The sequence below is a fragment of the Takifugu rubripes genome, chromosome 17 (genome assembly GCF_901000725.2).
Source record: "Takifugu rubripes chromosome 17, fTakRub1.2, whole genome shotgun sequence".
In the NCBI taxonomy this organism is placed as follows: Eukaryota; Metazoa; Chordata; class Actinopteri; order Tetraodontiformes; family Tetraodontidae; genus Takifugu; species Takifugu rubripes.
In genome coordinates, this window is record NC_042301.1 from 6038036 (window position 1) to 6054126 (window position 16091).

A 16091-nucleotide genomic window follows, 5' to 3' on the forward strand; every position below is an offset into this window, starting at 1 on the left:
TAGCTCAGGAAGACAGTAAGATTAGTGTTTGAAACATCATTCTGGGTAAAGAGGTAATTGTCTCGACTCAAAGCCTTACTGAAATACCAGAAATAACTGTGGCAGCATGGGCTCAAATTTAGATCATACTATGCTGTGAGAAGTCCGTTTCTCTTCTTTATCACGATCATATAAATAAGAAATAACTTCCATTTAGTGATTTAAAAGGACTGAGCTTTAAATTCTGCTAGTTATTAATTGCTGAACCTCCATTACTGGTGAGGGAGATCTTAACTAATGATATAATCAGCTCAGTGGTTTGCGGTTTGAGTGTTTCTTTTGAGCGTGTGGCCTTTTAACCTCCTTTATTCCTTCTCTTTACCCAATGGAAGGAAAAGGTGCTCTGCTGTTAGGTCTGTGCACATTATATGTCGTAGACGCATAGCTCTGTGCTCTCTCTGAGAGGGGGAATAGTGTGTGTGTGTGTGTGTGTGTGTGTGTGTGTGTGTGTGTGTGTGTGTGTGTGTGTGTGCGTGCGTGCTTGTGTGTGTGTGTGTGTGCGTGTGTGTGCGTGTGAAAAGTGCTATGTTGCACTTTTTATAACCTCATTTCTTTGGCTTTGTTAAAACTTCAACAACAATGCTCCTCGCAATACTGATGCTTTCAGCAAGTTTAAAACCTGCTTGTGGTAAACGCTCATGTCAGCTTTGTCAGCTTCTGTCAAAAGAAAATAAAAGCGCTTGGTCGACTGTGAGTGATCTACAAGTGAGCAAGATGTGCTGTACAACAACTATCCTGCTTGGTTCCATAGCAACTGTTGCAACAGACTACATACCGGTAAACACTGCAACTATGACAACATCCAGCTTTAAGCGCCACCTTGATTTGGCACTCAAGACTTTTAGAAATTACATATCTTGTTTAACATGAAGTTGAGATTTTGAACTTGCCTCATGCAGAATAAACTCAGCATCCATGAAATAAGATATTACAAGGTGCTGATTTGAGCCGGAGCCAGGGGGCAACCATTCTTTAAATGTGGCACTGCAACTTAAATATATTAAGTGCAAATTGAACACTTAAGGAGATGAGCATTAGAGCAGTTAGAGGAAGATATACAACAACAGTGTTGAAAACTTAACACTAGCGCACGGTGAATAATGTGTCTCAGGCTTCGAATGCATCAACACTTAAAAAAATAAAAGTCCTATCTGTTTACTATAGTTTTGCTCTACGCTCTACCTGGCAAAGTAATTGAGTAGACGCCATTGAAGAGAGAATACCTCCATCACATAATGAAGTCGAGCTGACTGGTGGATAGATGCCAGATGTAATTAGGAAAGGAAAACGGCTTCTAACGCAGCAGAAAAGGTGTTTTTTTTATCCAAGGATATTGGGTGAACCATGCTTTGGGTAATTAGCAACAATATAATGTAGAGTGTGAGCTGGAACAAAAGTGAGATATAAGCTGTATTTCCTCAAAGGGGCTTGGAAATGGGAGTTTGACCAGTTGTGTATTAGAGAATAGATTATTACACTATTATTGTGATCAGGAAAGGTGGTAGTCAGATAAAGTAGTTAATATTATTAAGTCTCATTGATAGTATCTTTTTTCAATTTTGGTAGCAGCTGCCATACTGCCAATATTTGTTCATCAGAAACTTGGGTCGATAGTATGGTCAAGCCTAAACTTCTCTTTGTTGCAGTATTGGCACCTTGAGTGACAATCAGATAGCAGAATCTTTGGGGAGTGGAACAGATAGATTGTAGTGATGGCCAGATGGAACAAAGCTCATGCAGCAGAATGAAAGATTTCCACAGGGAGTTTGGGGATGCGTCAGAAAGCAAAGCAGTCACAACACAGCCGTAAAGGTCAGTGCATTTACCCTGCACACCTCCAGTCGGAGACAAGTCTGCAATTTATAAGGTCAGGTAAATCCATAGTCACACAAACTTGGCTATCGTACTTCTAAATCGATGCGCACATGGCTGCTACTTGTTACTTGCCTGTTACTTTTCCTCGCCTGTGTATGCAAAAACCAGCACACGGTGCAGGGCTGCAGCGGACCTGAGACATGTCCAGCAGTAGGACTGCAGACAGGGCAGTGGATCTTTGGAGAGCACAGAGCCTGGTAGTGGAAAGAGAATAATGTAAAAGAACTAAAACAACTTACTCAAAAAATGTAACTTAGCCCAGAGTTGGATAATGATAAAATAATGAAATATAGTAGGGTCCCATTCTTAGCTTGAGGGCAGACAAAAAGTGAATAATGTGGTTCTCCATATGAGTAAGCCTAAAATGCTTCAGATAACATAATAAGCAAGTTACACAGTACGGTTACACAGAACTGCTCTCTCTCTCTCTCTCTCTCTCTCTCTCTCTCTCTCTCTCTCTCTCTCTCTTTCTGTCTGCAGTATTGGAAATACCCCAGCTTGTACTCTATTTTAGTTGGATATTGCAAACCAAATGGAACTTTCTCTCTTCCACTCTGTCTTCACTGCATCTTTTGCTGCTATTCCTAAAGCAGCTGGGATTATATGAATATATAATTTGCAGTCTTGGCGGAAGGATGTATGATCCCTGAGACACAGTGTCATCGCTGCCAAGGTTATTGTTGTTGTTGTTGTTGTTGTTGTTGTTGTTGCTGCTGCTGCTGTTGCTGCTGTTGTTGTTGTTGTTATACAGATTATGTGTAGGTTAATATAAAATATCACACTGCATGTATGTATGTGTGCATGTGTAGAATTGGGTTCATGTTGGGGTTAGAGGGTTAGTTGGGATGCAATGCATTATATCTACAAAAGTCCCTACGAAGATATTGTGTGTAATAATCGTGCATAATTTTGTGCTTGCCTTGTCTTTGTTGTCTTCTCCTTATACAAGATTATCCAAACATTGTTGGAAATGTATGGATTAGAGATATTCAGATTCTTGACCCCTGTGGCCTGCCATTATCAGGGATGTGCAGGACGCCACTGCCACACTGCCTCCTGTCAAGCAGGGTTCCATAAGCAGTAATGGCTGTGTTTGTGTTCCAGCATAACCCACTTTCTCCTAACGATCCTTTTATCCTCATTAGTGTATGAGCTCTGGGTGCTTGTGACTGTACAGTCCTGTATATGTGCTCATAATGGGAACAAATTTATGTTTGTGAACAAAGATAAGAAGAGATAAGATAATATCACTCTGTCTACACCAGTTCTTTATAATGCAATCTGTTCTATATTGACCAAAATGGATTAGCATGGATTTGCGTTGAAAACAATCGTGCATAACAGGATCGGATTCAAAAATGCAAAAACAAAAGATTCCACAGGGCAAATGTATTTACAGTCGCTCAAGCCCTAATCTACTCTTTCCTCTGTGTTCAAATTGTGATAGAAAATCCTCAATGACTCTACGCCTACGTTGTCATTTGGCGTGTTTGTGCCTTGGGGGTGTCGTCACAGGAGGCCTTGAATGTGCACGTCCTACCTGTTTCTCCCACCTTCTTCTCTTACTGTTCCTGAACTCAGTGTCAAAACTTTCCTTTTGTTCTTTTCATCCGCTCTAACGTGTAATGCGCTCATTTTCTGCTTCAGTGCAGAGGAAGCAAGCTCACCAGTAAAGACTTGCAATGTTGCAGATGGGAAGTGTGGAGACTTGTACTTGTAGCAGCCATCTGTGTGGGAATAATGAAGATGTTACCCTGTTTAAGCCCAGCCATGAGTTTGCTTCATTTAAAAATGCTGTTTGATGTTATTCTCTTCCTCATGTCGGCGTTCACAGCTCGTGCCTTTTGTTGCTCATCTTCCTTTACCTTCTAACTCTTTTTTTGTTTCTACCCCAGATCGCCCGTAGCCTGATAGCTCCATTGTCGCTCGACATCGCAGGAGACCCTGACAGCGATCGTGCGCTGGGGAAACAGCGTCTCTCTGTCGCCATTGGTGTCCTGGCAGGGGCCGCTGCCGTCATCTTGGTTATCCTACTTGTTGTCACGGCCCGCCAATGTGGTGCTCAGGGCAAGAACGGGTACGAAGCTGGCAAGAAAGAACCGGAGGAAGACTTTTTCAGTCCTTCGGGGGCTCAACCGCAGGTGAGCCGTGGCAGGGGATCAGACCGTGGACGCAAACCTCGACGGGATAAGCGAAGTGGAAGTAGTGGCAATGCATCCGCTGGAGGAGGGAAGTCTGACAGGTCACTTTACAGTGGCATCGTCACGGTCAATGGGCTGCGTCGCCATGCCAATGATGATGAAGAGGAAGAATTGAGCAGTGCCAGTGACCGCCTAGCAGCCCGCTATTGTGTGGTGGATGATGACCCAGGCAGCCCGCGGATGGGCAGTGGCAGGAGGCACCAGTCGAGCCCAGATCTGGCTAGACACTACAAATCCAGCTCGCCGCTCCCAGCTGTGAATCTGCAGCCACACTCACCCCCAGCTGAAGGAAAGAAGCATCAAGCGGTCCAGGATCTGCCCCCCTCCAACACTTTTGTGGGCAGTGGGGGCTGTGTGGGGAGTGCAGGCTCCAGCAGCAGCAGCAGCGGCGGTAGTGGCAATGCAGACGCCATGTCCCTGGGATCAGACCAGTGCTCAGAGTATGGCTGCCACACCGGGAACAAGTACAACAAACAGGTAGGAGCTGCAGAAAAGGCCCCACCCAACAAAAATCCCACATTTTTCCAACTAATGCTTCACAGAACGTCTCAATGCGCATGGATGCAGCTGTGGATCTGCATCCTGAGACTTTGAAGAGTGTGATGGTATATATATGACCATGTCACACCGCAGTCCATGAATTGTACATAAACACGCATGACTTTATTTGCAAGTGTGTATATGTGTCCACATTTGAATAACCCTGTGGAGTTCAGTCAGAGCCAAGTTATAAAAGCAGTGGGCAAACAGTTGCTTCCTGCGGGGTAATTGGTCATTTTATATTTTCTTTTTCTCTTATCAAACCGCTAACTCCCAATTATCTAGCATATGCATGTCTATACTGAATAGCTTATAACATTAACAGGGTCTTTTGCAGAGATAATGGTCGCACTGCCCTCAGCCTTTGCTAAGAAAGACACAGTTGAAAACAGAAGTCCTGCTGACACATAAATACTGCATAGGGACAGTCAGTCAGTCACCCCTCAACCAAGACAGACACGCACACAGACACACACACCCTTCATCTATCATCGTAGACACACTGACACAGCAGGGTCTCCGTAGCCCACGAGGAGAGCTCCCGAGAGTGATGTTTGACTGACAGCTAAACCTTCTTTAAGGGGCGGTGTCTCATTTTCATGACGGACAGCTCCACATTTATCCTCCCTGCGGTGAAAAACTGCTGATGCGGCCATTAAAATGAGCCAAAGAGGAGCTTCTTAACTTAATCAATTCATACATGTGCACTCAACACGCACGCACACGTACACACACTCCAGAGGTTAATCCATTACGGAGTCAATCCTCTTAATCTGCTGTTCCCAGGGAAAGAAAATGCTTACTGGGAGAGTTTGGTGTTCATACTTACGTCCCGGCGCATATAAGGAGACACGACGACACGCAAACTGACAGCGTAATGAATTATTGATTGCAGGGGGTAATTAACTCCCCTGCTGCAGTGAAGCGAACCACCTCCCGGTCCGACCCCCAAAATATCAGTAGTTGCTTATACATCAGTGGGTGTGTGACACTTTGGGTGCACGTGTGCGTCGGTTTTCATGTCGGAATTTGTTAAGTGAGCAGGTTTGTGTTTGTGGGAGCCTGTCACTTTGCTGGAGGGTTTGCTCATTTCATGAAGGCATACGCATTTTAAATGTGAGTGCAAGTGAGAGATAGATTCAGAGAGTAATAGGTGGTGAGTTTATGCCAAATGCAAGAACTGGGACGCTGACAGAATTTGGAATAGCATTAGATGTGGGAGAGAATTATAGGTGGAGAGGAGGAGATCAAGTAAACTAGATTGGTGGAGGGTTCAAAGATACTTTTACTGGGTCGTTAAAACTTTAAAAAACGTTCATCAGAAGTAAGCACATCATTAGGCTATGGAGGGGATTACAGATGGGGAAAACAAGTGAAAAGGCAAGTAATTAAAGTAACTGTAAGGATTATATATGGGGGTACGATTAGAGAGGTAAGGAGCTGATATAGCGGCTTTGTTTGACTGGGCTGTTATTTAGTTTCAAAAGTTAAAAAAGGCAAAGAGAACAGAAGCGAGGAAGGCTATCGATATCCAGGCTTGAATAAACACAAAAGTGAGCAGATGAAGGAGTAGGATAACGAGATAAAGGTAAAAAAGAGTGAAGGATAATAGGTGTGCTTTGCTTTGTTTCTCTACCAAATCCTTTTTGTTTTATTTCACAAAAGCAAGACAAGTTTTCAATTTTTACAGACAATTACGCGCAGAACGAAAGGCAACAAAGTGAACACAAGTGATACAGATTCTGAAATAAATCCACAAGATCCGCGAGACATTTTTCATTGTTGTGCTTCTGATGATTTACATTCCTAAGTGAGTGCTGACACTGATGGAGAGAGGACGAATAAAGTGTAACAGACAGGGAAACGTCGAGGGGGGGGGGGGGGGGGGGGGGGACCAGTGAGAGAGGTCCAAAGTGGTTAGCAGCCAGTAAGGGAGAGTGGACTGTTGAGATGTGGGTCATCAGGATACCCGCTGGCATTGGGAGACATGAATGATCAGTCACATGGCACCGCAATCAATATGAGCAAAGTGACCTCGTTCTAGTTTTAAACTCACAGCATACACACACTTGACCCACACTTCAACACACAGCTGCTTCAACTCAATGGTTGAAGACACTTCATCTAAATGTTTCTTTGACTGTTCCATCCCAGTTTTATTTCGCCAGAAATCCAGTACTCTATGAAAAATCAATTCCAATTTTAATTGAATCATTCACTTTTTCCCAGGAGCCGTTAACACGATCTGCTGCTTCTTCTTCTCTCCATCCCATTTACCGCTTTTTTGCCAAATGCATCACCATGAATATAAACATCCCTCCTCTGCATCCGTCTTCTCCTCTGGACTCTGACCTCTGACGATAAGTCCACTCAGCACTTTCCTCAGTCCCACTTCTTTTACTGTTGTGAGCACTTTCTCTCTGGACTCAGCGGGGGGTTTGTTGCAGTGCCACAAAGGCTGATTGGAACAACCCACACACACACGGGCATGTGCGTGCACACACACAAATACAAAGTGGAATCAATGCAGCCAGCATTAAAGGCCCAAGACTGCAGTAGAAACAGGTGGGTTGACAGCACACTTTCACAAACCTTGGTGAAGGTCAGAGTTGGGATATTAAGACGTGTGCCAATGTTTTGATACAGCAAAGACTGGCAATGAGAGAAGAGTTTTGTGGTTATTATAGCTCTTCCATCCGGTCTTGTCCATGTAATTGGACTGTATGGACGGTAACTGCTGGAGAGATTAGGTCTACTGGATTATAAAATTGAAAAGCAGCTTTTCATTTTCGACAAAATCCTTCCAGGATTAAATGTGATGAGCGTCTGTCAAAGACTCGCAGTCTCCTCTCCCTGTGCTCAGCCATGCCTCATGAGCACATACACACATACATCTCCAGTAATGCATTCGGGTCATGGGGGTGAAGGCATTGTCAACCAAACACACACACACCACACAGCACAGACAGACACACACAATGGAACCATCTCGTGACCCCTGTCACGCTACCAATGAACTGATGAATTTATTAAAGCTATTATGGCTTTATGCCGTGAAGCTGTCCATATGCTCGTGGGGTTTAAGAGGTGAAGAGGTTGAGGTTAAATGAGAGGTGAGAAGGACAAGGTGGCTATAGTGAGTATCACCCAACGTCGGACTGAAAGTCCATCTACGTAGTGACCCGAACACGGGGGGGGCAATGTTGAGTCAGTGGGCATTGGAGAGAGAACGTGAGCCACAGGGAAACAGGAAAGAGTGAGGAAAACAAAAGGGGGGGGGGGGTGGATGAAGAAGGGTTTGGACATTACTCGAGTCTAATGTGTTGGTGTTAGTAGCTCAGGCTGTTGAGGTGTAACACATGCTCACGCTGTAAACATTGATTTTCCGCCTGACTGGGATCATATCTGGTTCACATCTGCAGGCCCAGGTTTACCAGCCACGACCAGACAATAAAGAAGTGCAGCCTTAAATACTGCTGTTTTTACTCTCTGGTGTCTTTAAATCCATACTAGTGGTGATGATGAACCAAATTAAATTGCAAAAGGTCAACTCTGCCGCCTCTCCACAACCTGACAGACCCATATTGTACCCTATAGGGAACTATTTCCTGTGTTTAATATGCCAAACTGTTTACAAATTAATTTGAATGTGGACATTTGAATTTGTATTCACAGATGTTTGCCACTGCTTATAAGCTAAATCCAGACTTTGGTTGTCATTGCCCTTAATTGATTCACCGATCTCCCAAGGTCACACAGAAGTCAGAGCAGTCCTGTCCTTTATGGGATGTAAATTTGATCACATACATTACAGCTTTATTATACTATCTCATTTCAGTTTGGAAGAGGCGGTAGTTTGTGACAGGGACATCAGCGTCTGTTGGCATGCAGCTTGGGCCTTGGGCCTCAGATGCTCGACCCCAGAAGCCTCAGCGTTGTCGTTTGTGCCGTGTAACAGGATGTGCTCGTGAGCATTTGGGCTCCGTGCAAATACATTTGCAGTAGGTCGTGACGGATTTGCTGATTCATTGGCAAGTTTGTGCGTGAGCGCCGGACGTCAGGGGAGAGGACAGGAAGGCAAAAGGCGGTGAGAATCAGGGGAGTGTAATTGTGGGAGGCAGACAGAGAGAAAATGTCTGTTTCTACACACATCAAGGTCACCCAGATCCACATGTGATTGGAAGTTCCCTGTCTGTTCTGGCACCTTACCACACAATATAATATAGCCTAACCAGCTGATAATGTTACTTTGGCAACATGCCCTCCCTTCAGAGTTTGTTTTAAACTAACTGTAATGGCAAGAATGTGGGACTAATCATTCTCACGGACCTGTGCAGACATGCTGAGGCAGGGACAGACATTGTGTGATGTTTGATTTTAACACACGTGGACGTGCCGGCTGAAATGCGCTCTTGTGTGCGTATAATGGCTCATAATTACGCACCCTCCCCAGTTGCTCATACTTTTCCCAGCGAGCAGACTGATAAGAATATGATGACACACGAGTGGAGGGGAAAGTTTTCTGGCTCTTACATCAGTTTCTTTTCCATTCCCACTGGATTGACTCATGCACTGTGTCTGCTGAAATCATACGCATCTGTCGGGCCTTACAAACATGCACTGCCGCAACCGTCTGACACACACACGGTCGAACACACACAAAGACCTACATAGCAGGCCCCTCGCGGAGATGCTTCCTTTTATTTGCTTTTTGAAGACTCTACTCTGCGTTGGGCTGCTCCGCATTCAGCCGGCCTTCCTTAAAGCATTACCTTAATGGGTGTCTGTGGGCTGAGCAATTTTACCCAATATTGCGAGACAAAAGTGCTTTTTTTCTAGCGCCAAACAGAGATTCCAGACATTTTAGTTGCCCGTTGACTGGTTTCATCCATGTACACAAAGAATTTCCAGTGCATTAAGCTGAGCTGAATTAAATTGACGTGAATAGCTTTTGAATAAAACGCAATTGGACTTCAAGTCAGCTCACTTATTGAATCAAACTGAATTGCAAACTAAAGTGACTTTAACGTGTTCTGCCTTCTTATGAATGTTGCCAGTATTAATGCAGTGGCTGATATATAACAACTGGATAAGAACTGATATTTGGCTTGTTTTGTGTGACATATGGAGATGCTGAGAACTCCTTTCATGGATGACCTTGTAAAGTCACAAAAGAGCGTCAAGGAGTGAAACATTATTATCAAATGTATTCTCCATCCGGGTGCCATAGCTTTGAATGGAACATGAAGAGTTATTAAAAATGATGGTGACACTGATGCTTGTGGTGTTTCGCTGCCTGGCATAACATAACATCACTTAAGGACAAGCACTCACTCGTGCCCTCTGTATTGCCATGAAAAATACATACAATACGAGTTGAGTAGATTAAACCTGAAAAAAAATGCAACCAAATGTTTTGTACAAAGGGAGGCAAGAGAGAAAGTCTCCTTATTAAAGCTTTGTGAGCACCAAAAGCTTGATTGTTTTTTTGGAAAATTGGACCGTGAGAGATGCCTCGCAGCTAATAACAGCTGACAGATGATTGGTCAAATTAGGCCGCCGATTGAATCGGTGATTCAGCAGCTTGGAGCAAACGTTTAATGTCCTTGACTCTGTCTTTGTGGACTTCTGTTATTTTTTATAAGAGCCGCACCCAATCACACTGCGGAGTAAACCTGTCGGAAGTCTGCGAACACACAGTCGGGCGTGATTTATTTATCTCGTGTGTTTGAGAATTAATCTTGGCGCCATGAAACCGACTGCACAAATTTGAAGGGGAAAGTGTGCTGCCAGAAACCTAATGTTCAAACTCAGAAACATAAGGCCACCAGAAAACAAGTGAGCTAACAGCAGCACATTTATACAAGCACGATAAGGACAACACTCCAATTTTCAAGCAGGCCAATATAAATGATTTGACTCTTCCACACACCGCTCTGTTCCTGCGCTCTGTAACTCATCCAATAAAAGTATCCCTTTCCAACCCTCCGTCCCTGATGTCTGTAGTAGGCACACAGTCACACCCACATCCTCCTCCATCTTTCTTCCACTTGATTGATCGCTATGTTCTCCCAAAGCGGTTTCATCCTTTTTCATCACCCTCCATCTGGACCCATCTTTTCAAAACAATTTCTAATGGTTACCAGTTTTTTGGTTACCAGTTTTAACTCTTTCCCAAACATTTAATAGTTTCATGAAATTTAACGAGCAGCTCTGAACACCCCTTCGAATTCACTCCTCCTTCTTCTTTTTTCTTTATTTTTTAGACTTTAATTAACGTGAGCTTTAATCTTTGCTGTTTTCCTGATTGGAGGAAATGAAGCATGAGACCAGGAACTGAGCCTAAGGTGTGAATATCTGCAGCGTGCAATATGGTTTATGCATTTTTGCCACTGGCAAATCGCATTTCTCGCCGGATATCAGCTTATTAGATCTAGCGTGAGTGTGAAGACTGCCCCTCGTAGCGCCGTAGTCCAAAGCCACTGTTTTTGCCCTGGGCTAAGTGTAGCCATCTGTTTTGGAATTGTTGGTGGAAGATAGATAAATCGGAAGATTGAGATGGAGATAGAGGAGGAGAAATGGAGAGAAACTGATAATAAGTGGAGGAGGAGAAAATAAATTCCTGGTCAGCACTCGTTTGTCACCAAACTGCATTGGGGTGGGGAGGGGGCAGGTGAGGTTTATGAGAGTGTGGCACGGAGATGAAGGGAAGACAAATGGGAGAAAAGGCAGAGCTTCAGTAATTGTGAGGGGGTGTGGAGCTACAAAATGAGAATGTGCTTCCAGGTATCACCTAGGGGTGGAAAGCATAGAGTGCAGAGAAGCAGGAGATTGGATGAAAAGGATAGCATAAGGATAGTATAAAAAGGCAAAGAGAAGAAAACTTTCCAGTTGGAAAAGCTCCATTCTTTGCGCTATTTTTTTGGGGCGTCTGTGATTGAGAGTGAAAGAGAGTGACAGCGAGGGCTCTAAACCTGCACTCCAGTTACATAAATGTGAGTAGGCAGATGCTGTGCCTGCGGCTACGGCCTATATCGTACCACTGACCTGGGCCGATTTACCGGAGCATCTATGCATGTTTTCCTGCTTTCCTGTTCAGCCCCGCTTCCTTGTCACAAGTAGTCCTGATAAGAGACGTCCACCACCAAGACAGTGCTCGCACGCAGCGAGGAAGGTAAAGCTGAACTACAAGATCTAGGCGGTCAAGCCTTGAGAGAGAAACCCCCCCGGGTGCTCTGAAACGGAGGCATTAAAATAGTTTGACCTCTTTGACATCGGCAGGCTCACGCAGACTATATTAGTGTTCCGTCAAACCGCACTGGACAGTTTCAGCTAACTTTGTTATCTCTGATATGTAAAACAGTTTGATGTGTATTTTTATTCCTTTCTACAAATTTCAATACATATGAGGAGTGAAAGGAGCTGGGCTCCTTCGATGCCCTACTCTTCAATGAACAATTGAATTGAGCTCAATAACTCAAAGGAACATCACCGAAAAGGTGATTCCGTAATGAGTCAACGCTACAGCTACAAGTCATGCATGCATTATTTAAGAGGCTCTCTTCTCCCGTGTCACAAACACTGAGATCCTGAGAAAACAGCAAGACAGGAAAACAATCAACAGAAACAAAATAAGCCACTTTTACTGAGTATCATTCAGATCCCCAGATCTGCACCTCAAAACAAACCCACCTCATAAAAAAATGTATTCAAAGTCATGCAAATGTATCTGCTAGTTGGGTCCCAAACAAGTTTCCATGGGGATGAAGTGGCAACCTCTAATTAGCTGGATAAAAGCAGGCTTACTTCAGAGCCAGAAACACCAGAAAGCTTGGAAAGAATACGGATCCTACATGCGTGGACACAGATGTAGCGAGGAGGGGATTAATGCATGGTTGGAGGACCCAAACGCAGTATCATGCTACGATGTGAGGCAGAGCTGGAGCGTGTCCACACAGATACGGTTCACTGCTGCACTGTGCTGGGGCACGCACATGCTCACTGAGCGGTCAGTCTCCTTTAAAGGCGTGAATCAAGCATTGGTCGCGGCATCGTGTTAACACGAAAGCTTTCATGCCAGTTTAAAAGAGCCGGCTTTGATTAGAATTAGATCTGCGAGAGTGTTTCTTAACGCTGGGTCATGCTGACGATGGCACTTTTAAATCCCCGTCGCAGGGAGCCGTCCATCAGAAATATGTCCAATCGACGTTCCACCTCAGTATTGTATGGGCTTTTTCTTTTCCTCATTTTTTTCTGCTCTTTTTTCTTAAAAAGGGCAGTAGTCAGACATGTTGCTGTGCCAATTCTGTGTAACTTCCCAACCACAAAGGGAAGGCAGCATCTAAGTTTCAAGCATGATCAAATAAAAAGTGTTAAAATGATGCCCTTGACTGTTAATTGAATATCAAAGGCTTGTGTTTTCGGGTGCCCGCATGAATTTTACAAGACACTCTGATTGTGCCTGGACCTGGTATTGAAAGCTATAATAATTCCTTCGATATTCCCATTTGGGATCTTATGTAGAAACTGAGTTGACTGTTTTCCAGAGAGATAATTTTATTCAGGAAAGGTTGTTCTGCAGCTCCTCCAGGTTTTTGCAGACTTTTACGTTTAACTTTTAGAAGTTGTGGTTTCACTTCTAATTCGTTATGGGCTTACTTTGATTTGCAGAAAAGTGTCTCAGCTGTTTTAAGCATTGCATATAACCTGCAACATAACCAACATTGGTTAAATGTCAATAACAATAAAAAAGACTCAAGAACTTGCAAACATATTTTACAATATAACAAAACAGTTATATATATATATATATATTAGTATATTAAAAAAGCGATTTTCACAATTGCCTTCTTATACCCTATAAAATGACATATTAAAGGTGAATTAAAAAGATATCCAGTGGATGACATTTCTTTGTGGCTCACAATGGTGAACACGACACAAAACAGTTTATTGCCACTACAAATGACACATCCAAAAACTGGACCTAATATTTGTTGGCAAATGTCTCTGTTTGAGGGACATGTCTCTGTCTTCTGTGCTGCTGACAAGGAAGCAAACATCCACCGAGCCGGTGTGACTACAGTTATTGGTCAGAAGAGCAGAAAATTCACCACAGTTGAATAGGATGGAGAGGCCACATCAGCACTGCAATATCCTAGAAGGACTCTTTTATGTGTTTTACATGTTTTTAGTGCGTCTGTACAGTTGAATCGGGGTGGAAGAGCAGCCAACTAGTTCTTACTGATCGGGGCCACAGCAGTTAAAATGCTTATTTATTATACCCCACAAAAGGCATGTCGCCATGTATTATACTTACTAAATGTAGAAAATATTCTGCCATAAACTTGCCCATATTTATTAGAAAGAACAACTACATAGACCCCCACCACCACCACCACCCGTTAATATAATCGGCGTTTGTTGCACACCCACGTGAACGCATAAACACAAGTGAATTAAAATCAAAACTCTAGTGTATTATGCCCATCATGGCCAATTAGTGCAGGATATGTGCGCAACAAACATGTTTTCAATCGCACTTTTATTCTTTTACTACCGAGGCCGTGAAATAATTTACATTTTTAAACCTTTTTAATGCCATGAGTCACATAATAATTGAGCCGACTCCCTGAAACTCTGCTGGTTGCGACTTCAGTGAAGTTATTTCTTAATCTTAATGCCGAATCATTGTTTTCAAAGAGTTCTACTGAAAGTGAAACCACGTCCGTGTCATTGTATGTTTGAAGTGTGGGGAGGAGGTTATCGATGGGTGTAGATTTCTCATTAACTCTCTTCCATCCTTCTCCTTCCGCTCAATGGCCCGACTCTACACTCAGTCTCCAGTGTATGAAATGCCCACATGCACATGCACACAAACGCACGGGAGCACACTTAGATATACAGTGTATGTGCAGACATGGAAGCGGTCTTTAATGTGTATTAGAAGCATACTTTATAGAAAATGAAAGCCATGTTAATTCTACAGTGATGCACAGTTACACACAAACACACACACACAATGTGCTCAATGTGTGTTTGTGTATGAATATTTTCTTCTCTGCGTCAAAGGAGACTGAGCCTGGGAATGATTGAGTCTCTTTCTGCGTCCGGCAAAAAGGGAATGAGAGATGTTGCAGAGGGAGAGAAAGAGTGCACTGTCTCTTCCTTTAATGTGTGTGCGCGTGTGTTGGCGTTCATGTTGTCTACCCAGTATAACGCCCTCTCTGTGTCCGCAAGTCACTCAAACACACTGAGACGATTGTCGGGAGCTTGGGCGAGACGCCCCAAGACATTTCTGTGACACCGTGTCTGTCATGGGGGGTGATAGGGCCGCCACGGGTTCACTCACGCACAGGCGTGCTCGCTCACTCATGTGCTTTGATGGACTCTGCTGTTTTTGTCTTTATTGTTTTACAGTGGCACTAATATGCATGTAAGTCATGTCTGTGTGACAATCGGATAGTTTCGACAGTGTGCGCTCGCGTTTCCAGGCCGTGTTTGTTTGTGGCTGACAGCACATTAGTCTAAACTTTCCTTAACCTTGTAAAATGAGTGACGGCGGTTCTAAACTGGCAGGATGGATTTCGGTTTTTGAGATGTTCCACCGTGTCTGTGTCTGATGTGGCAGTCCGTCCATTCCTTTTGAATAAAAAGGAATTCCAGAGAGGAGACTGTGCAGCAGCAAGTGAGGGGAAAAAATGTAAATAAGCAAAGGTCAGATACTGTATGATACACTGAATAATCATGAAGGAGGAAGCAAAAGAAGAACAAAGCTGGATCCTGGTTTCGGAAGATGGAGGGGAAAGGGAGTTGGAGGCAGACCTTGCTTTTGTTTCCACGTGTCTTTGAGGTCTTTTATTGACTCTATCTGTTGTTCACAGCAGCACTCCTAATTACTCTCAACAGGGAGGTTGTGTATCTGTGGACAAGCCCGCCTGTCCAACAACCCCGTGTGGAAGAGGACATATCTTTAGCCTCAACCCCTCTCCTCGTCTCTCCGACGCAGGCCCCCACAGTGAAGTGATTGTTCTCTCTCCTCTTGTCACCCGTAATGGACAATAGCAGTGGGTGGGAAAAGTCTGTTCCTAACACACTCACTATTAGTCTAATGGTCGTCTCACACACGTGCACACTCAGAGTGGACAGTAAATGGTGTCTAAATAGCAAGGCATACATATGTATGGTCTCTCTTACTCACACAGGCACACAGAAGGCTGCTTGTACTCTGCCATCCTGTTTGCATCTTTTTTGACAATGGCCACTGTCACGGATTTTATAAGAGTTGACTGTTTTAGACGCCAGCAGTGGAAAGCGCTGAACACCATAAGCACGCTTGCACATGCAATGACAAAGGAGCTAATCTGAATCATGGGGCATTTGTCCGGTAAGCCTCGCTTTACGTCTAAGTCCACCAGCTTTTGTGTGGGTTTTGTT

At 43.9% G+C, this 16091-nt stretch overlaps 1 protein-coding gene across 1 annotated transcript in view; it reads left to right on the forward strand.

The window, feature by feature from the left end:
- Window positions 1-16091, forward strand: part of pcdh7a (protocadherin 7a) — a 36595-nt gene that overhangs the window by 6064 nt on the left and 14440 nt on the right. The window contains exon 3 of the mRNA XM_011618489.2: window positions 3810-4592. Coding sequence (XP_011616791.1) covers window positions 3810-4592 — 783 coding nt within the window. The remainder of the gene's footprint in view (window positions 1-3809; window positions 4593-16091) is intronic.